Below are 22,285 nucleotides of genomic sequence, written 5' to 3' on the forward strand. Positions count from 1 at the left end.
CTTTTTTCTTGCACTTTTGATTCTTTCCTCCTCTTCTCTTTAAGTTTAGTTTGTATTAGTTTCTACTGTTATAGTTAAAATTGTAACAAAAAATATTTTTAAAAAACAATTAAAAGTTCCAAGTGCTCTCAATGCTTTAAAATATTAGCTTCTCGTTCACTGCAAACATCATCTCTTTCACTAAAACAAGAACGAATCACCTTTTGAAGAAACCTACCTTGCCCTTTTGATTTACAGGTTCAATAGTTAAGCCGTCAGGTCCAATATCCACGATGCTCCCCATCTGAAACCCATCAGCTGGGTGTGGAGCCCATACAGGCTTCCCGTCCTCCATCTTGAGGAACTATTTCCTACAAAGAAAAGAAATGTTTGTAACTGAAAAACAATATGTAAGGTTTAGCTTGGTAGACACAATGAAAATATCTCAAGGGGGGAAATGGGATGCTAAACGTTTTGAGGAGCATCCATTGCTTCTTTTCCACTGAAGTTTAAATCCCAATTTCTTCCCAACCTCATAACTGATGAGCAATTATATTAACGAATGCAACTATTTCTACCTGGAAAGAAATGCAGTGCCCTAAAATGAGAAATAAGGCAACACCCAATGGAATGAATGGTGGCTTTTACAGAAACATTACTCAGCAGAGGACAGTACCAACACCATATATGCTAAGAAAGATGAAAATATAAAACAACGTATCTAACCAAACCTGGTAGAGGGGATTCTAAAATGTATTAAAAGGAGTTGAATAAAGCAAGATGCACTCATTTTAAACTACCACCACCCACACAGAAACACCACAGTCCACATTCAATAAAGCACCGACATATTATTGAGCTGAAATTCATCAGCAATCTTCCATTAATGGATAATGAATTGCAGGTCCAAGGAGGAAGCCAAGATTCCTTTATGCTGAGATAAAACTAAATTAGAAACTTGTGCTAGAGGAGGATTCTCTCCCCCCCCCCCCCGCCCTCACAAAAGAGTAATGTTGTACATAATGCAGCCCCAAAGGGCTCCCGGAAATTAATAGATATACAGTAGAATGCCCAATTACAATTAAATTCAGGTTAACGTAAAAACATAAAATGCATATGCATATGCATATACATACATACATACATACATACAGCTGATAAAGGAAGAGAGCCTGTGGCTTAGTGGCTAACACAACTGCCTAATATGTACTACAGCACAGGTTCAAATCCCAGTAAGGGTATGGCTAGCTGATGAGCGCTAAAAAGCTTGAAATAGATCTATACTAGTCTCCCTTTATTTATTTATCAGCACAAATGCAACAGATGTATACATACACACACACACACAAATAATAAAATAATATAATATAATAATTAATATATTATCTTAATATATTATATATTAATATATTATCTTCACCCAAGTGCCTATAAAAGAAGCCTTGACAGCCATCCAGAACAAACACAATCCCCCTAAACACATCCTGGACCTGACCAACCACTGCCTAACCAACACATACTTCATCCATAATGGACAAAGATACAAACAGATAGAAGGAGCACCCATGGGGTCACCCCTCTCACCCATCATCACAAACCTATACATGGAACATTTTGAAACTAACGCCTTAGATAAATCTGAACACAAACCCAAACTCTGGCTTAGATATGTTGATGACACATATGATGATTTGGCCACACGGGAAAGAAAAACTGGACAACTTCCTCACACATCTCAACAGCCTTCACCCCAAAATACAATTCACCATGGAAATAGAAGCAAACAACCAACTTCCCTTTCTGGACGTCCTAATCTACAAAAAACCCAATGGCTCCCTAGGACACACCATCTACCGGGGGGGGGGGACACCAACCGCTACTTAAATGCACAATCCCATCACCACCCTGCACAGATTAACTCTGTAGCCAAGACCCTCATCTCCAGAACCAAACGCCTAGCCAACAAAGACCACCTGAAAACTAAATTACATACTCTCACAAATGTTTAATCTCCAGTGGATTCCAAAGAAAAAGAATTACCAACCTAATCCAAAGGGAGACTCCCCCAAAAAACCAAGATACAGAACAGGACAAGGGCATCGCCCTCCTCCCTTACATCAAAGGCACAGATAAAATCAGCAAAATTCTCCACAAACACAATATCAACACAGCCTTCAACACTGACCAAAAAATAGCCAACATCTTAAGAAACTCCAAAGACAAAATCCAGCTAGAAAACCTATGAAATACCATGCAAAATCTGCCCTGCAACATACATAGGACAAATGAACAGGAGAATAAATGTACGCATCGCAGAACACAAGAACGCAGTAAGAAAAAAAGAAAAAAACTTCCTACCTTTTCCAGCACCTTAAAGCTACAGGACATGAAATTAATTTTGAAGGAATCAGGTTAATTTCCAAAACAGAACACTTCAGCAAGAGAATAATTATGGAAGTTATCGAAACAGAGAAACACCTCCAACAACATGAATAAACTTGACAATACCTCCCGCCTACCAGACATCTGGAAACCAATTCTAGTCAACAAACGAGCCCCACCCACCACCCAGGTCATTACAACACGAAACAACAACGGACACACAGCCAGCACCAATCAGCACCAATCTACCAATCATGATACAACCACGCAACCAATCATTCCACTTACTGAAACAAAGCCAGCACTCCACACACACACACACACACACACACACCAAGTTTTATAGAATATATATTACATATCAGGCAGTTGTATTAGCCACTAAGCCACAGGCTCTCCTCCTTTATCAGCTAAGTTAGGGAAATAGGTTATGAGAGCTAAATAGCTTGAAATAGATCTATACTATTCTCCCTTTATTTATTTATCAGCACAAATGCAACACAAATGTAACAAAGGCAACAAAAAAAAATAGTTTTCTGCCTGGATGGCTCCTAGGGTGATCCAAAAGACAGAAAAGGGAAGCAGTATATATATATATATATATATATATATATATATATATATATATATGTATGTATGTATGTATGTATGTATGTATGTATGTATGTATGTATGTATGTATGTATGTATATGTATATGTATATGTATATGTATATGTATATATATATATAAAACCACAAACTCCAAGAAGGACCAATCAATAAACCATTGCCAAAGTGACATCACAACCCAAAGGCCCTCCGGAAGAGCTTCATTTTGAGCTGCTTCCCAGAAGAAATTGAAGTGGGAGACAACCTTATTTCTCCTGGGAGGCCATTCCAATGCACCTCTGAGACATAGGTTCCCTCACCATCCTAAAGTGGGGGAACCACTCAGCTATCTCAGCTGGACTGAATTGGTCCAATTGATTTTGATGGAGAAGCGTGTCCTCCAGATTGCTTGGCATCAAGCTATAAAAGGGCTTTATAACAGCAGTGGCCCCCAACCTTTTGGGAACCAGGGACCGGTTCTATGAAGAGACATTTTCCCACGGACCTGAGGAAGCGTGGTTTTGTGTGCTGCCTGCATCCTGCGGATGGGGTTTTAGCAATAGCAATAGCAATAGCAGTTAGACCTATATACCGCTTCATAGGGCTTTCAGCCCTCTCTAAGCGGTTTACAGAGTCAGCATATTGCCCCCAACAATCCGGGTCCTCATTTTACCCACCTCGGAAGGATGGAAGGCTGAGTCAACCTTGAGCCGGTGAGATTTGAACCACTGAACTGCAGATAGCAGTCAGCTGAAGTGGCCTGCAGTACTGCACTCTAACCACTGCGCCACCTCAGATCATAACCTCAATGGAGACACATTTACTTGTTGTTTTTTTTAACAGAAGAGAATATTTGTAGCCCAGAGCTGAACTGTGAAGTTCTTGGTGTTCCCTGAGCTTGGTTATTTTCAAATCCACTAATCTGGGAGATTCTTGTTACTTCTAGTTTTGGACAGTCCCCCCCCCCCCAAAAAAAGAACCCCAATATATAAAGACCAAATTAAAACAAGTTTAGAGAATTCAGGTCTAAAAGTGAGATTCCCAATCACACATATTTCTTTCAGCACAAGTGAAGGAAAGCACTTCAAATCTAATGCGAGTGCTTCCCATACACAGAACTATTATTTATTTATCATATTTCCAACCCACTCACTTTTGATAAAATTAGCCTGAAGTGATTAATTGGTTAGAACAAAAAAAATGAAGCAAGGGCATAAACCTAGTGTTTTATTTAAACATTATTCTAGAAATGTTAAATTATGCATTGCATTATATTCTGTCGTACATAATAGACTGCTCCAAATCTTCTTATTGGGTTTAAGTAGAAGGGGGAAATTGGTAAAATTGGGATTCCGCTCAAGAGTTGTTGGAAATCCGTACCTACCTTTAAGCGTTTATTCTTTTTATTTAGCTAAAGTAAAAGAAGGGAAAGGAAACACAATCAGAACTGCTTGGCCCCAGCCTAATCTTCAGTCACAGAGCTTCAGCAAAAATCAATTCCACATAAACCTATCTTAAGACATTTTATTTCAGCCATTTGATCACAGCCCATAAAACAAGTCCAAGTAGGCTAAAGCCTACCCTCGATTCTACCCTTTAGAAACAGACCACAGTAGTGGCAGGCAAGGGTGCACGCATGCGCGCAGGTGAGTGCAGGCACACAGGCAGCTCCATGTGCACAAGCGGCGGACACATTGGCCCACCACCAATGTAAGAACCATCCTCTCCCCCCCCCCCTCCCACCAGTCTGCAAAGCTGGAAAGGTGGGGACCACTGGGCTAAAGGGAATTCAGCCTGTGGGTGTACAAAGTGAGTCCTTACCAATTAACCAGTGCTAAACCAGGCTATATCATAGGTATTTGACACACACAAAAAAACATTCTTGCAAAAATCGTTTCATTATTTCTCAAAAGACAAAAAATGTATAGAGAAAAAAAGAGAAGGGAAACAGGCAGAGCCATGTGTACAAGAAAATGGCTCCCTGTGGAATATGTACACAATAACCGGATTTATTACTGTCAACTAGGCAACTACTGCTGTCTCTATTTCACCATTATATGGAGCTCAACGAAGCACTAAGGTTTATGCTAGTCTTCCATTCTCTTAATAGCACCTTTCCCCCCCAGTCTAATCCTCTGGTTCAGTGAATTCTCAACCACTGTATCTATGGAACCTTTCGCTTTAAAGCTCTTTCGAGCTGTTTAAGTTTTAGAGTTATGATAAGTACAACCACAGCTGCAAATGATAGATGGTTCTGTAAAACAAACAAGAGACAGTACTGTAAAAATCAAAATGCAATTCCACACTCCTTTGCGTGTTTTTCTGAACCCCGGCTACTTCCCCCCCCCCTCCATAATTGATGAATATCTCAATCCATTCTGTCATCACGTTTAAGTTAAAAGGTTGTGTTTTCTTTTTCTGGCAAGCTCTGATTCTTTCTGAGTTGAATGGATCCCAAACGGAGTTTTATTGTTGGTGAACTTTACTAAAAAATAAAAAAATAAAATAAAAACCAGCAACAGTTGTAGGAATGCCTCAGGAACAAAATGCTGATATAGATTTTGGACACTGCACAGCTGAGTTAGTCTTGCCGATTTGACAAAGTCTGCCTGAGAGTAACAGGCCAATCACTGTACTGATCTGATGCTATACATGCTATCATTCTATTTAATTCACATTTTCTAAACTGAATAAAATATCTCAGGTCACTCTCTCCTTACCTAGTGGTTTGTTGGTAAGTGTCAAGGCTGCTTCACTTGATTACCAAGAAAGAAACCACTCAACTCCATTTTGCAGAATTTTACTGATTATAAGTAAATAGAAGCTAAGCAAAGCTGGATCTGAGCAAAAGCGGGCGAAGCATTTGATATCAATATATGCCCCATTCCCCTCCCCTTGGTAACCCCAGTCCATAGCCCAATCCAATATCTCCACAGCTGTCAGGTGGGAGACATCTTCAAAAATCATCATCAGGTTGGTATGCCTGACAGTTGGCCTTGGCGGGAAACTCCCCTCCTTGCCACGTGCGCAATAGATGGTGAGAACAACTCCCAATTAACGGTCCTCCTGTACAGATTATTTCCCACTCCCAAATACCATGCCCTCCCTCCCCGTTTCAATGGCAGCCGAAAAGCAAGCAACAAAACAGAGGCTGACGGTAAGATAGATATGATATGCCTCATTGAAAAGACATATAGCTAAAGTAGACTTGGTTTGTAACAGACTAATGACCATATTTATATATGAGGAAAGGAGGCCAGACATATCCAATTTCAAAACCCGAAAACCAGAAGCTGAAACAGGCAAGAATCCAGTCTCCCATTATCCAATTCCTGATTTTCTCATTATATGCAAACCAGGAATTATGAACTAAATTGCAAGCTAGCCAAGAACTGCTATTGGTTTGTGAAACCAATTAGAGTTTGTTCTCAGATGATCATAAAAACAAATCTGCTAAAATGAAACTTTAGTGTACTCATTTTCCATGGCTAAGAAACCCCCACACAGACACACAAAAACCTCCCAGCTTTTCAAAATATTTCAGAAACATTTAGATGGAGATGATAAATTTCCATAAAAACTCACATAATCATACAAGATTCCGTTCATTTTATTTTTGCAAGTATTCTAATTTTAATGTAATTAATGGATGCAGGCCACCACCCAAAGAAGCACTGCTTCTTTTTGTGAGCTGCGGTCTTACTTTTTTTTTTGTTCCTTATATATCTGGAGAAATGAAGAATTATAGCCATTTTAAATAGCAAATTAACATAATGAGTTCCTCCAGTGCAGGAAATGACTCTTCTTTTCAAAAGACCAGAGACAAGCAACTCCTTTCTCTTGCATGTAAGCAGACACTCGCAGAGCTGAAAGTCAAGCCGAGACTTCCTTGATGAATGGGGAAAATTAGATGATCCAAGTGGTTCCCACAAACCTGTTCCTATCAGCCTTTGGGGTCTCTGTCGCAAGGATGGGAAAGCGAATATGATCTCATAACTTCCCGAGGAAAGACATCCTGTCAACCAGCAAGGGAATTCTCCTAGAAAGCCAAAATCCCTCCTTGGGAGACAGAGCATCAGCTAAAATGCAAGACATCCCACGTTCACTATCCTGACGGGCCTGAGAAAGATGACGAGAATCTTGGAGAAGCATTGCCAGTCAGGGAAGACAACCCTAAATTGGATGTATTTATTCGTTACATTTTTGTTATCCTACCTTTCTACTTTATAAGTAACTCATGGTGGCAAACATACAAAATACTCTTTCCTCCTCCTCTCCCCCCCCCCCAACAATCCTGTGAGATGCGTTGGCTTGAATTTCCATCACTCATATTAGATATAGAACCTCCCCCCCCCCAATTGGATCAGTGGTGGGTTGCTTCCGGTTTTACTAATGGTTTGCATCTCACACAGTTTGCGCGCGGGCCAGACACACACTGCGCACGCATGCACAGTTCAATTTAAATTGTTCTTCATGCATGCCCAGAACAATTGACAGTGAACTGCGAACACACAGTCACTAGAAAATAACATGGCGGCAATATCGGTGGTGGCGAGGGAACCAGTTCGGGGGCGTGGAAAGCCTGTATCACTGCCGGTTCTGCAACCCAAGCAAAAATACCGCTACCAGTTTGGCTGAACCGGCCGAACCTGGAGCAACCCACCTCTGCATTGGATGCTATTTTTCACTTTTTACCAGCATGGATAAGAGTTCTGCTATCTAAGCTTTTCACTGCAGACATACATTTGACCTAGACTAGCCCTGTTTCCAGTGGTGGGATTCAAAAATTTTACTACTGGTTCAGTGGGCATGGACTGGTGAGTGTGGCAGGGCTTTGTGGGTGTGGTAGGGAAGGATACTGCAAAATCCCCATTCCCTCCCCACCCCATTAATCTGCTTTCCATCTCCGTTCTCCTGTTCAGGGCAACAAGAGAAGATCAGCTGGGAGGGGCAATGGGGGCGGGGCCAGCCTATTTGCAGGTTCTCCAAACTACTCAAAATTTCTGCTATTGGTTCTCCAGAACCTGTCAGAACCGGCTGAATACCACCTCTGCCTGTTTCTGCACTGACACTACAGTGAAATGCTATTGTGAACCACTGAAGTTAAAAAAAAATAGGTAGGGATTTAACCTTCTGTACATGATTTAAGTCTTGGAGATCCATTGTATGCAATTAATACTAGGAATAAGGTTATCGTAGTAAGGGGCAAAATGATTGCACTAGTAAATAATTATGTCAACAAGTCAGGGTTGCCTTCTACGATCTCTGAAGAACACATCCAAATATATATCAATTCAGAATGGCAGGGAAAGAGGAGGGGGGAGAGAAAGAGAGAGAAACTAGAAACTAATCCCTGAAGCACTGACATTTATATAGTCTCTGATTGCTGCATAGTCCAATAGGCAAATCTTGTGTTGAAATTGGCTTTTATCTTGACTGCAAAGTGTTTATGCCCTGAAAGTCAACAGCCAATTTCAGAATAAGGCGTTGAGCTTCTGAGGAGCTTTCACTTACAAACACACCTGACTTAAGCATGACATTTAGTTCTATGTATATCGGGGCTCAACCTGGAGACTGGGAAGCAGCCTATTCCCCAAACCGAGACAGAACAGATGATGAAACGCAATCAGAGTTTACACTTGTTTGTTGGATTAGATAAGCTTATTAAATTGACTAATTACAGAAAACGGCTTTTGAAATGTATCTTCCACTCTGTTATCATGGGAAACAAGGCATAGTCTATAGAAAATCCGATTATTTAATGGATGTAAATAGCCCAATAGAATTTTAAAGAATTAGTGAACTTACACGGTAACTAAAGAAAGATAAAATCAGGGTTGGTATGCACTTACTTTCCCAACCAATTTGCAAATGCTTGCTTCGCTCGCACGCGCCCCATCCACACATACATCGACCTTCGGTGGATACCTTTGATCAAACACGTGGCTTGCATACTTGCACGTGGTTTGAAAATGTGCCTAAATAGGATGGCATAGAGCACAGACCCACCCACAATTTCCATTACTGGTTTGGGCAAACTGGTCCGAACCAGCTGAATACTGTAATGAATCGAGGGATGGACGAGACGTGAGGCGTCTGAGGTAAGTTAGAACAGCATTTATTCAAACAGAGAGCGAAACTATATACAAGCAAGAATTCAGTACCTCGCCCTGCTTGACAGCTATTTATACGGAGTTGTCAAGCAGGGCGACCAATGAGAGTGCTCCTGGCCTCCTTTAGCCAATCAGGCGCGGCTTGGCTGTTGCCGGCTGTCAGCCGTAAGTGTCCGAGGACTTAGCAAACACCACCTCTGGATAAAATGAAAACATATAAACAGCAGTGTATAGTGCGCAACAGAAGCCAATATGATGTGGTTATATCAAATGTATCATGGAATAAAGAATGCTGGGAAGAGTATCCAAGATTGATGGGCAGGCACATGGCAAGCACATGACAATCAACAAATGTGAAAGGGGTTAGATGGAAAAGCAAAAACATGTATTTACTTGGTTGAAGAGCAAATCCAGTGACTTCTAATGGCCATTGCTATGTTTAAGAATCTTGCAACTTTCTCAGATGTATAAGTATGATGCCATAGCAGCAGCTGATATATCACAGCTGATTGTAATAAATTGGAAAGCTTACTATTAAGTGGTTCAATGAGATCAAGGCTACAGGTGTGATATAGGGCAGTCTAATAATGCATGTGCTTCTTGAATGCTCCCTCGGCATTCCTATAGCAAGTTCTATTTGTCAGCTATTGAAGGAAAATCATAAAAATGAAGGAAACGTTGTGATATGTCAAAAAGAATGTATTCAGGAATCCAAAATGCATTCTATGCACTCCATGGATTTATCTTCAAATTACAAGAATCAGCATTTCTATTCAACTTTGATTAATCCAGAATGTCTTGTTCTTATATTGGTTCATCTCCATTATGATTTTTTTTTCAAAAATGAAGTTTGAACACTCTTTCCATACTACTTTATAAAATTCATGACTTTTTTTAAAAAAAGGGGGATAACATGTAATAATTAATGTCTATATGCAGGATGAATTGGCCCAGTCCAGAATACATTATGCATAGAACAACAAAGTTTTAAATAGAAACTGTTCTTAGTTATTTATCATCAACCCTCCTTCACCAAATAAACAAAAATATGTTGCTTGTTTGTTTGTTTATCCATCCATTTAATTTATATAATTTAATTTATATAATTGCCCATCACATCTACATCATTCTGGGCAATCCACAACAATTAAAACACCAAAACCAATAAGAAAACTATTTTAAAAAACCCACATTAAAATGTTACAAGTATTACATGCCATCAAGTCTTAGCATATTAAAACCATTAAAACCACTACAATTGACAGCAAAGATCAAAGTTTTATTCCAAAACTATTAAATACAGAAATGTCTGCTTAAAAATATCCATCTGATGTTATCTATTGCCAAACCATAAAAATGATTCAATCCTTTCTTCTTAAAAGTGAATGTTGCATAAACCAATGTATTAAACAGAGATGCTTGCTTTAGTGTACAAAAAAGACTACTTATAGACACAAGCTCTTGCAATTTTAGTATTTCAGAAAGAACTATCGAACCAGTTCTCTGCCAGTCTGGCCACTGAAATTTTGGAAGCTGAAGTCCCAATGCATTTCAAAGGATCTGGATTGGAAAATGTGGGAATGCACAATATGAAATTTAAATTTAGTTTCTGCTAACGTGGAAGCCTTTACTGTGTTCCAAAAAGTTCATTCTGGTCATGTAACATAAAACAAATCCTTTCAAACAACATCTGCATTCAGTCAGACTTGGCAGCTGGCCACAACTCTTTTTTTTTTAATGTCAAAGTCTACATATCTGATATACGCTGCATCTTCTTATAAATATTTTTGAAAACCCATCTTTATTCTGGGCTCCAGGCATTGTGAACCACAACAGCTGCAAGGCTGCTACTGAAGTCAAAAAGTCTTCTATTATTCAAAACACTAACGATAGTTTCTTTATTTTGCAAAACAAAGACAGAGAAAAGGTCACAGCCTTGTGAATAATCATAGTTTAATAAAATACTGAAAAGTACACTGGCCCTTGAGGGGGGGAGGGAATTAACTTTCACCAGCCTCTTGTTTATTTTTGACATTCTTAGAGAACAATATTCAATGGAGTCAACCACTATAACCAAAGGGATGGTGTACTAAGCTTTGTACTGTCAGATGTTTAAGAAGCTTGCACCAAACAACACCCTGAAATTAAAATGCATAATCTCTTAACCAGACCTACAGTTAAAAGGGTCAACTGCCTGAAAAAATAAGAGTTTATTTACTCAAGAAGCTTCCTTTTCTCATGAGCACGACAGACTGTTTGTTTTCAGAAAAAACACATCTGTGGGTGAGTCAACCAGTATTGAAATTACACCATGCTTTTCTTAAACCTGATCTAACTATGTTTAGCATTTGTATAAATGACCTCTCATAAGGGCAACTTAACCGCTGGTCACATCTGTCAATAGTGAAGAGCTGGTCCATAACTTAAGTTATAGTGGAATCATTTACTATTTCTCATTTTTGGCAATGTTGCAATGTCTAATCCTGACTGGCATCCAGATGTGTAGAAATTACAAAACCTCAGTGGTTGGGAATTCTGGGATTTGCAACCCCAACAAGTTGAAACATACCAGGTTAGGAAGAATGCTATAGAACACAAGGCACCATTTTAAGCCTGCATTGTGATTAGCTCTTAGTTCTGTTTTGTTTTCATAAGCCTTTGAATCATTCAGAAATCTTCATGCCCCCTAGAATCAGCTACATAGAGCTAAGTAACCAATACGATCCAAAGAATTACTACTTACATGAAACCTGGAAATGAATTTCCTTTGGCCTTGTTCATTGAGAATGTTGCATCAATATCCTTTAGCAATGAAATGCATGTATAATTGCATAATTAAAACTCTTGTGTTTGCTTGACGCTTTATAACCTTCAATTGGGTGAAATGGTGCATCACAGTGAAGCAGTTGTTGAATCTTCTTAGCTCAAATGGGATAACCTACAGAAGTACATGTAAAATCTGGGACCCATGACACCCATGGGATTGAAATTTGGCAAAGTTGTGGCTGCTTTAGCACCATCACCATGCTTTCCAACTATACTTTCCAGAAACCCATAGATTGTGTGGCGCAAAGGACAATAGAAGGTGTGTATCCACACTCTCTTTCCCACCTCCCTTTGGCCCCTATAAGAATCAGCTGATAGCAAAAGTCCGATGGGTGAACAGCAATTGGCTACTTTGGAATGGAGGCTGAAATTTGAAATCTTTTAATGGCAGTGCCTGGCAAGGGAAGAATAAGGGAACGACTTGGATACCTACTGATAAGACTGGCAGGGGGACACAGGTGGTTGATAGGTGAGCCCTCTTCCTCCTTGGAGGGAGGGGACTCTTGGGGACACAGTAGAATGTGAAATGGGGCAGAGGTGGGTTCCTACCAGTTCGCACCTATTCGGTAGAACCGGTTCGTCAAATCTACCGAAGCGGTTAGAAGAGGTTCCACCAGTGGACCAGGAAAGCAGGCCACACCTACAGAAGAGGTTCCAAAAATTTTTTGAAACCCACCACTGGTCCTTGGATATGATTATTCTACACTATCGTGCTCATATTTATAAAACTCAGTGCCTCTGTGAAAGGTAAGGATGACTACTGCGTTTCTGGTGCAATCAGAACATTGCGTGTGTTGAAGTTGTTTTAATGCAAACCAAAGATGCCTTTTAAAAAACAAGTCTACATCATATTCTTATGCATGCCAGTGCTGTGTGTGAGGTAATTTAAGGTGGTTCTGACAAGTGTCATCGACATCTTCATATCCGATCACATGGGCGGCAAGCCACTCCCATCCAGTCACATGGGTGGCAAGCCACTCCCACAAAGGAGGCCACACCCACAGAGAAGGTTCAAACAATTTTTGAAACCCACCACTGAAATGGGGATACAGTTTTCCTTGAAGTCCACTGTGCCTTTAGCTCCCTCTCGCCTCAGCAAAGGGGCAGACAGTTCCAAGACTGGCCAAGGAGGAAAAGGAGGTTTCACTGGGGCTCTTCTGAGGACTGTATGGGGAGGGAAAATGGCACAAGACTATATTATATATGGAAAGAATGGCCCAATGGGTTGCGGGTTGTCTGGCAATATTGTCTAATATTGTGTAGGAGACTGCGCCTGAGGGAGAGGTCAAACATGTCATTAGTCTCAAGTCTCTTTGTGCCCACAAGTCCAGCCTGCCTTGAATTGCACTGACTCTTATCTATCACCAATTGGCTTTGACTGTTAGTAGTTCAGATTCTTGCAGATCGCTTTAGCATGCAAAAAACCTATATATTCATTTGAACTGCCCAGACTCCTGATTTCCTGCACATCACACATTATGCCTATTACTAAGCAACACAGAAAAGGAAGTTCAAGCAGAAATATTTCTCCTCTTCTTGTTCTGCTAGATATTCAACCTGCATTAACTAAAAGCTCTAACTTTCTTTCATCCAGAGGATAACCAACAAAGGCATTCCTACTTTTTAGAAGCTGATGAACTACCGTATTGAAGGAAAGGAAATTGCACAAACATCTTTATTTCTAAAACTATCCACTCTGGCAATCTTTTTTTATTTTTGAAGCATCTGGTAAAGTTGCATTGCTCATGTAGCAGCTCAGCCTTGTGATGCTGTTGTTGTTTTGATAAACCTATCCAGCCGTAAATGTCAAAGGGGCCTCTCTGCCTTTTTCCTGCTTTGGATCAGACTACTCAACACAATATCTGAGAAACTGCATTTCACTCCATCTCATTGTTCAGCAAAGCTGTAAGAATCAAATCTCTTTCACCAACCTTTGACCTCCTCAGTGGTTGAAGCCCTTGTTTTATGGATATTTTGAATATTGTTTTATTTTTGTATGATATTTTAAAACTGCATCAGCTGTCTTGAGTAGGCACCAGAAAAGAAATGTGGGGTATAAGTTAAACAAATAAATAAATACTATAGACATGAAAGGGTTTACGTTTCAATTCACTTCTAAACTAGGCAATTAATGATCTTTCCTACCATACACTATTCAATCAAGCATTGCCATCCGAGGTACTTAAACATATTATTTATTTTTCACTGAATAGCATGCCTGAACGATACCAACAGTGGCAAATGAAAAACAAAATTCTGTTAATCTAAGATTTGCAATTTTAACAGAAAATATTTTTTTAAAATGTCATATAATTATTTTTCATGGCATTGGCATGTCTTTCTAAATGTTCTACGGATTTGAGTCTTCTGAAGCAATTTACTCCCCTCCCTATTTATGCTTCATTAAATGCAGTTAAAAATATTTTAAGTAAAGAAAACCCTCAAAAACTGATCACTCCCCTAAAATTGAGTCTGTTTGCATATTTAGGAGGTAATGCGCAAACAGACTTTTATAACACCAGGAGGATCCATTCCCTCCCAGAGCTTGGCACATATAATTTTGCAAATTGCTACCTTTGCCATTTTAACATCTGTAACATAGCATTAAAAAGGTTGTACTGCATCACATTCAACAAGTGGCATTTGACTTTTGTCATCACAGGCTGGCAGGCATCTTTGGATTCAGCATATTTCTCAGCTTCTCAAGAGAAAAATCTGCAAATAATGTATAAAAACAATGGAAGCACACCAAAACAACATTCCACAAAAGACAGACAGATGTAGACAGGTTGGTGTTAAAAACTCACTGTCTCTGGCTTTGAGTTAACTGAAAACATGATTGCTCTCTCTTTCTGTTTCACACACACCCAAGAGTAACCATCATAATTATGCAAATTCAGATCCACTAGTACAGATGACTGTTCAACCAAAGGGAATTAAAAGCTTTTTTTTAAAGTTCCCAATTAAAAACTTTAGCCCTTTCATTAGTCTCTGACTAACTGAAGTGTTTCTTTCATCACCACATGCCCTCATGAAACAACTCTCATCAAATTTTGAATGTGTTCATCCTCAACTTGTTAAAAACTGAGCTAAGAAAGACATTTGTCCTCAAAATGCCAATTCCCCTTGGCACAACAGGGAGACAGAAAGGACTGGATTCAGAATGATGAATTGTGTCTTTGAGAGGTGTAAGACAAGGGCTATAAATTAGAAAAAAAGTAAAGCACTAAAATAAAATAATTAATAGAAATAAATGCTTCTACCCCTTCAAGTTTGTTTGTTTTTACTTAGACATTATTAGGAAATTAATGTGGTTCTGGTCCAGTTGCTGAGTTTCCCTGAACTGAGCGTATATGTGTAAGTTGATAAAATCTAATCTTAGGATTCACCATTGTGAGTTGAGAGATGATGTGTAGAATTAGAAATAAATGCAAGAGTTGTTTGGGTGCATGTTTTATTAACTGCTGCACAAATTTTTTGACCTTTGCCCAAATCAAGAGCAGTTGGCTAATGCGTAGCCGCCCAGATTGAAACGGACTTTTCTTTTAACCAATATATTAAGGAAAATGTCACTAAGCACTGTACACATCTCATAAAGAGCCACATCAATTTATCATCATGAACCAAAGTAGTATTAGCAATCTAACAATAGTAGCAGTGCAGCATGAGGTAGATTGCAATTCTGAAAAGCATGGTAGGTGTTTCCTCCCTGGTGTGACAAGGGCCTTTAGAGAATTACTTACAGAAATAAAATCGCCTCATTTTGCAACCATGCAATTAAGATCTATGTTTATTAGATGGCTGGATTTTTTTTCATCTGCTTTCATTTAAGAACAGTAAACTAGCACAAGTAAGCTTCCCTGCCTGTTCAGTTAACAAAACAGGCACATAATGCAAATCTGTACGGAAGAACTATCTTTCGAACTTGATGCTGACTTTAGCCTCTGACATTTGTCATGCTTACTTGTTCAAGAGATGGCTGCAGTTCAGTGGTGGGTTTCAAAAAATTTTTGAACCTACTCTGTGGGAGTGGCCTCCTTTGTGGGAGTGGCTTGCCGGCCATGTGACCTGGTGGGAGTGGCTTGCAGGCCATGTGTTCTCTCTCTCTCTCTCTCTCTCTCTCTCTATCTCTCTCTCTCTCTCTCTCTCTCTCTCTTTCCTTCCTTTTGTCTCTCTGTCCCTTTTTCCTTTTTTTCTTTCATCTCTCTTTCACTTTTTTTTCTTTTTTTATTTATTTATTTCTTCCTTTCTCTTTCTCTCTCTGTGTGAGTCTGTCTGTCTGTCTGTCTATGTCTCTCTCTCTCTCTCTCTCTGTGTGTGTGTGTGTGAGTGGTGAGTTTCAAAAAATTTTGGAACCTCTTCTGTAGGTGTGGCCTGCTTTCTGGTGGAAACTCTTCTAACCGGTTCGGTAGATTTGACGAACCGGTTCTACCGAATTGGTGCGAACTGGTAGGAACCCACCTCTGCTGCAGTTGCTAAATAAACGTTTCACTCCTGGACACTCTTGGAAAACATGTATACTTAAAAGAAAATACAAAGAGGTATCGTCTTGACAAACAAACAAAAAACGGAAGATAATAACAATGTAAGGATTTCTTTTAGGTATTATGAAGATGATCTTTTTTAAAAAAAACTGGTATAGTCAAGGACAGGGAAGCACACTAGATGTACAACATCAAAAATAATGAGAGAGATAATGGTTACCATGTGGAACAAACTGAATTAAACCTATAGCAGCAATAATGTGACTGAAGCCATTTCAACTGGGTCATATTCCATGTCAAGTAGTCTTATTTCAGAAAAATGCCCTGCTCGAGCATCACGAATTTCAATGAAATTTGGTGTGAACACACGCCCCCAATGAACATTGGTAAAGTGTTACATTTGCCGATGCAACACTTACAGAGATATAGTCACTTGTTTGCCCCATACCCACAGCCTTCAACAGTATGACTTTGAGATTTCAGCAACATAATATTTCCGACAATATTTTGTCGAGAGAAACAAAACTTGGCCCAAATTGCATCGAAATCCATGATGGTTGAGTAGAGAGCCCCAGACTACTTGACATGGAATGACCCAACTGCTTCTGCAATTTATTCCATGTCGTACAAATATTCCTCACAAAGTATATAAAAACAATTACCAGTTGAATATAAAAAAGTTCCCATTAATACCTAACTGAACAAAGCTTACTTGGGGCACTTAGCTAGCCATTACTAAGATCATCATGGACGAATTATCCCAAACGCTCTTGTAGACATTGGCTTTGAGATTCATTGTGAAACAATGAAAACCAGTTTCTAACCTTGAGAATCTTCCAAATTCAGTTTTAAAAGGGAAACTGAATTCAGGTATTATAGTACGAGCAGAGAACAAAGGATAAAAACAAGAACCATCTCTCAACGCAACAATAAGTTTCTTCTTATTTCTTTGTGATCTGTTTCACTTCAGGTGGGCAATCAAGTTCAGATAACTGAACTACATTTGTAGATTTAGTCTTTTAATCAACAATTGATGATTAGGGAAGATTGTTTATTCAAAATATACATTAAATGGAAATATACTTTTAAAATCAGCAAGATGCACAATTGTTTGTAATTCTTCTATTGTCTTTTCTAGCTGAACTTCTTGATTTTTACACTCTGCCCAGGAGAAAGCAATAATTCTAAAGTCTTTCTTCAAAAGATGGTTAGATCAAGTGCTGTCATTCACTGAAGTATCTCTGTGATTTATATGTAAACCACTTTAAAAGAGTTAAACTTTTTTTAAACTGGCCTTTTCTGTGGTCACAATTCCCTGACCACATCTACCAAACTTTGTCTTTGTTTTCAATCTGAAAACATTTTATTTTATTTTAGATACATAATCAATAGATTTTTCAGCTGCGTCATCCTTTGAGAACTATTTATGTAATTGATTGAGGTGACAAATAAGAAGTCACAATGAAGGCAAAACTACGAATTATGTATCTTGATAAACAGAATTAACCTATGTCAATTAATTTGAATAGTAAGGCTTCCTAGGAGAATAAAACATCAAAACAAGTATACTAGTATGAAGTAGGATTTCTGAGGTAATGTTATTTACACCACAGAAGTAATCCTGGAGTTTCCGCCTACACGTCATTGCGATTCATAACACAACAACTAAATCTCCACACCCTTTCTTGAAATAGATAAGCTTAGGTTAAAAAGGTAATTATTTTATACTCATGAATTTATCAGAGGAATAATTTGCAGGTAATATTCGTCTGACATTTTCCAATAGAGGACAAGCTTTCCTCGTGTGCAGTCCATCAACCATGGTCCTCTACTATATATAGCCATCAAGCAATATTCCAAGATATATGAGGCTAATAATTCTAAAATAAGACAGAACTTCAAGGGCTATGAGCTGATGCAGTTCTTTCATGTGAAGAGGACAAGATTATATATTAGAAAACTGTTATGGAAAACTACCTCAAGGTAAAATGTTAAAAAGTAATTGTGTTGCATTCACCTTGGCTCTCAAATTTTGAGGTTCGTTCTAAGAAAAGGAAAGCCTATATAGGATATTTTAATCATCTCTGTCTTAAATGAGTGCTTATGACTCTAGATTATGCTAGTCTCGCGTGCCATTAAAAGATGTTGCAAAACTATAATTGACATGTTAAGGCTGTGTCCTACTTATTTGTAAATATAACCTGGTTAGACACTGTTAAATTAATCAGCAAATCGCACTATATATTATACTTGGAATTAACATATGTATGTCTTCCTCTACCAAGAAGATTTTAACACATAGTTTGTCTTCCTGTATTATTGGAATTAGGAATAAAAAGACTAAAGTACAAATTTGAGGATTATGAAACATGTTCTTCTTCATTAATTTTGATATCCTTTGTGCTGCTTCCTTCATAGAATATATATATCTGCTTCCTTTTAAGTGCAGCTGGACAGACAAGCAAAGAGAAAATCAAATATTATACATAAGATAATGTAATGCAGTCATTCATATCTCACTAATGTCCAAAGTAATTCGTTTACAAATCTATTATTTCTAATATATCATTCACTTCATTGTGGTTGAAAATGATGAGGTTATAAACCAGTACATATGGAAGGCAACTGGTTGACAGAAGACCAAATAATGGTTTATATCCTATTTCTCCAGTCCTCCAGATGTTGGACTTCTACGACAAGAATTCTGAAGCTAAGAAATTGTTGCTAAGAATTCTGGGACTTAAGAGTTCTTGCATCTGGATAAGGCCCAGATTATGGAAGACTTCCTCCTGAGGTACAGTAGCAAAACTAAAGTGACTATTTTGTTAACTAAATAGTCAATTTGAAAAAAATCTATTTAAAATGTAGCTACCTGGCTCTCTGTTAAATTAAGTCACCTGCAATATCAAGGCATAGTTTAGCAACATAGTAGGCAACTGAAAATACTGAAGGCCTTTTCTGTAACACCTGAAGCTCCCCTGATTGTACTGCCCAGTTTTGCTGGAACAATTGCCAAGTATTTGAGTATTTGAGTATTTGAGTATTTATTAATACTTATAGGCCGCCCTTTTCCCTGAGGGGATTCAGGGCGGCTTACATAAAATGAGGGAGGGGGTATACAGACAATAGACATAAACAATACATAGAAGTAAAATAGTAAGCAACATTCATTCATCATTCGGGTGGGGGCAATTATCTTTGTCCCCAGGCCTGACGGGCTAGCCAGGTCTTAAGGGCTGTGCGGAAGGTCTGGACGGTGGTGAGGGTACGAATCTCCACGGGGAGATCGTTCCAAAGGGTCAGAGCTACTATTGAAAAGGCTCTCCTCCGTGTAGTTGCCAGTCGACACTGACTGGCAGATGAACTGATTTTTAAAAATGTATTTTAAAAAGGACACCCTCTGCCTTCTCCATATACAAGAGAAGAACAATATCAGCCCTAGCTACACAAATAATGTTGTTCTTCCTACTTTACTCAATGGTTTCAACCTTTTCCCCTTCTTGTCCTATTAAAAGTTTTCCCCAAACTCTTAAATCTTCTCCACGCTCAACATTATGTAAATGAATTGCATGCTTACAACACTTTTTCTCCCATTATACATAACACAATCAAGTACTCTCCTGCTAAAACAAATATAGCCTGCTGTATGCAAACTGGCACACTAGCATCCCAATTGCATAAACATATGGCATTGTATCTGGTAATATACTATGCAACTATTCCCAGATTGGAAATAGAAATATACGGAAAAGCACTTATCTATACAACCACACCAGCCTTTGCCAAAATGGTCACATATGATACTGATCTTTTTCCTTGAATGTACAAGGAAATCTATTAATTTCAGAATTCCAGCCTTCCTCTGTCTCACAAACCAAGATTCTATAAAAAGAACATAATTACATGTCTGTAAGGTTTGGATTACTCTCAAGAATAATATAAGTCTTTTCTTTCCCCTTTTAAATTAACATAATTTCACTGTTATATAGGAATCCAAGGCTTTTCTTTATGAGATACAGGAAATATAAGAGTTTTAAAGTATACTTACTCAGAAATGGACTTTTGTCTTTATGATTTACCCAAGTCCACCTTTTTGGGGCACAGATATTAGTGTAAATATAAGTGTTCAGTGTAAATAAAACAGATTACCTTGATGAAGATTCAGAAGGAACCCAGAATTATTTCACTATTGATTTCTGCTTGAAATGTTCTGTTCTGGTATTTAGGGGGGAAAATCAGTACAAAAGAAATGTTCCACCACATTCTTGGTATTATTTGTGGCCAACTCTCACTCCTAGCCTGAGGAATCTAAATTGCCATGCTAACACGGCAACGCCATAAACTGGAAAAAGAGCATTCTCAAATCACATTTGCTTTCCATATGTGTTGGATTAGTATAACTACGGTATGAATACCACTATCACAAATGCTTACTGATTTTTATGCTTCAAATGCCGTTCTCTAGAAGAAGTGCCAAAATGGGCCGCAATAAAACAAACAGACAAAACCCTAAAAGGCACCATTCTCAAATAAGACCACAAAAATATACAATATAACAGGAAAAGTTCAATCAAAAGCCTTGGCTACGCGGCAGGCTGTTAATTCATCTGAAAAATGATGCTGTATGTACTGATACATACAGCATCAACCATAACTAGATAGGGAGGGAATTGTATATTCAATATGAATTTAAAAAACTGAGGTAATATGTGGCTATTTTGCATAGAAATTACTTTTTTAATATATTCCAGGGGTGGGTTTCAACCGGTTCGCGGCGGTCCCTGCGAACCGGTTGGTCGGCAAACCCGGAAGTAAGTAACTTCCGGCAACGGCGAAGGGCCCACCTGCCCGCCTTACCAGTCTTTGAAGGCTTCTGCACTTCCACGCAGGCGCATGGCACATACAGCGCCTGCGCGATTCTCCGCGAGCAGTTGGATGGTAGATACAGCGCCTGTGTGATTCTCCATGAGCTGCTGGAGCATCGCGCAGGCGCTGTGACGCATGCGTGAAATACGCACATGCACGAGGACGCCGCCGGCCCCGTTCCAACCGAAACGGTTGGAATGGGATAAACAACCCACCACTGATATATTCCCAGAATTAGTTTGCACAGTGAAGTCTTATAACACCCTTATTCAACAGTCCAGAGCCCAATGCACCATATATCTGTTTCCAAGTGAGACTAAATTAATTTGGCCATTAAAAAGCCTACTTTTTAAAAAAATACACTAGTTTTTTTTTCTGTGTTGGTATTTATAAAAGATACATACAAGGCCCCTTTTCTTTTACTGGTCAGCCTACCGCTGCTGTATTAGAAACCCTCTTTGAAAACTTCCAGAATTTTAGGAGTTTCCCAGGGGATATGCAAAACCTGTTAGAAAAGCAAAGCCCCCTACCCCCCCCCCCCCGTTTTTGTTTTCATTTTTTATAAAAAAATATACAACAATAGTTTTTAAAAGATTGCACACTAGGGGGAACTAGAGGAAACTAAAGATTACAATTAGAGCATATAGACCTGCCTTAAAATTGCAGAATGAATGGGATATATTTTTGGATACACATTGGGTATATTTTTTTCACATTTTTTTAAAATTCAAAACATTTAAATACAATCTCTAAAAAAATTTATACAAAACAAAACCCAACTAAGCAACACTTACACGAAAAATAGAGTGCATAAAATAAATAAACAAAACAGACATATACATAATTTCTCCCCCCAGTTGAATACTGATAAATATACTTCAAAGATAATAATTTTTTCCTCCTTGTGAAGCAGGCACATGATTTATACATTTATATAACAATATTTACCCAACCCAGTTAGCCTGACATCCATCTATCCACTATGGAAACATAGTTAACATATAAAACTAACAACTAAAATTAAACTTCAAAACTTCTGTTAACA

At 38.6% G+C, this 22,285-nt stretch overlaps 1 protein-coding gene across 6 annotated transcripts in view; it reads right to left on the minus strand.

Moving 5' to 3' along the window:
* The window catches only part of MYO6 (myosin VI), a 120,009-nt gene that overhangs the window by 84,741 nt on the left and 12,983 nt on the right, over positions 1-22,285 (minus strand). For 5 of the 6 annotated variants that reach the window (XM_087718847.1, XM_087718846.1, XM_087718845.1 and 2 more), the window contains exon 2: positions 218-350. In XM_087718847.1, coding sequence (XP_087574973.1) covers positions 218-334 — 117 coding nt within the window. In that variant the 5' untranslated portion in view covers positions 335-350. Of the gene's footprint in view, positions 1-217; positions 351-4,335; positions 4,362-22,285 lie in introns of those variants that run through there. The other variant, XM_087718843.1, reaches the window with a different exon arrangement.

Source organism: Thamnophis sirtalis, unplaced genomic scaffold (assembly GCF_051295495.1).
Source record: "Thamnophis sirtalis isolate CommonGarterSnake01/CBP01778 unplaced genomic scaffold, rThaSir2_p1.2 scaffold_6, whole genome shotgun sequence".
In the NCBI taxonomy this organism is placed as follows: Eukaryota; Metazoa; Chordata; class Lepidosauria; order Squamata; family Natricidae; genus Thamnophis; species Thamnophis sirtalis.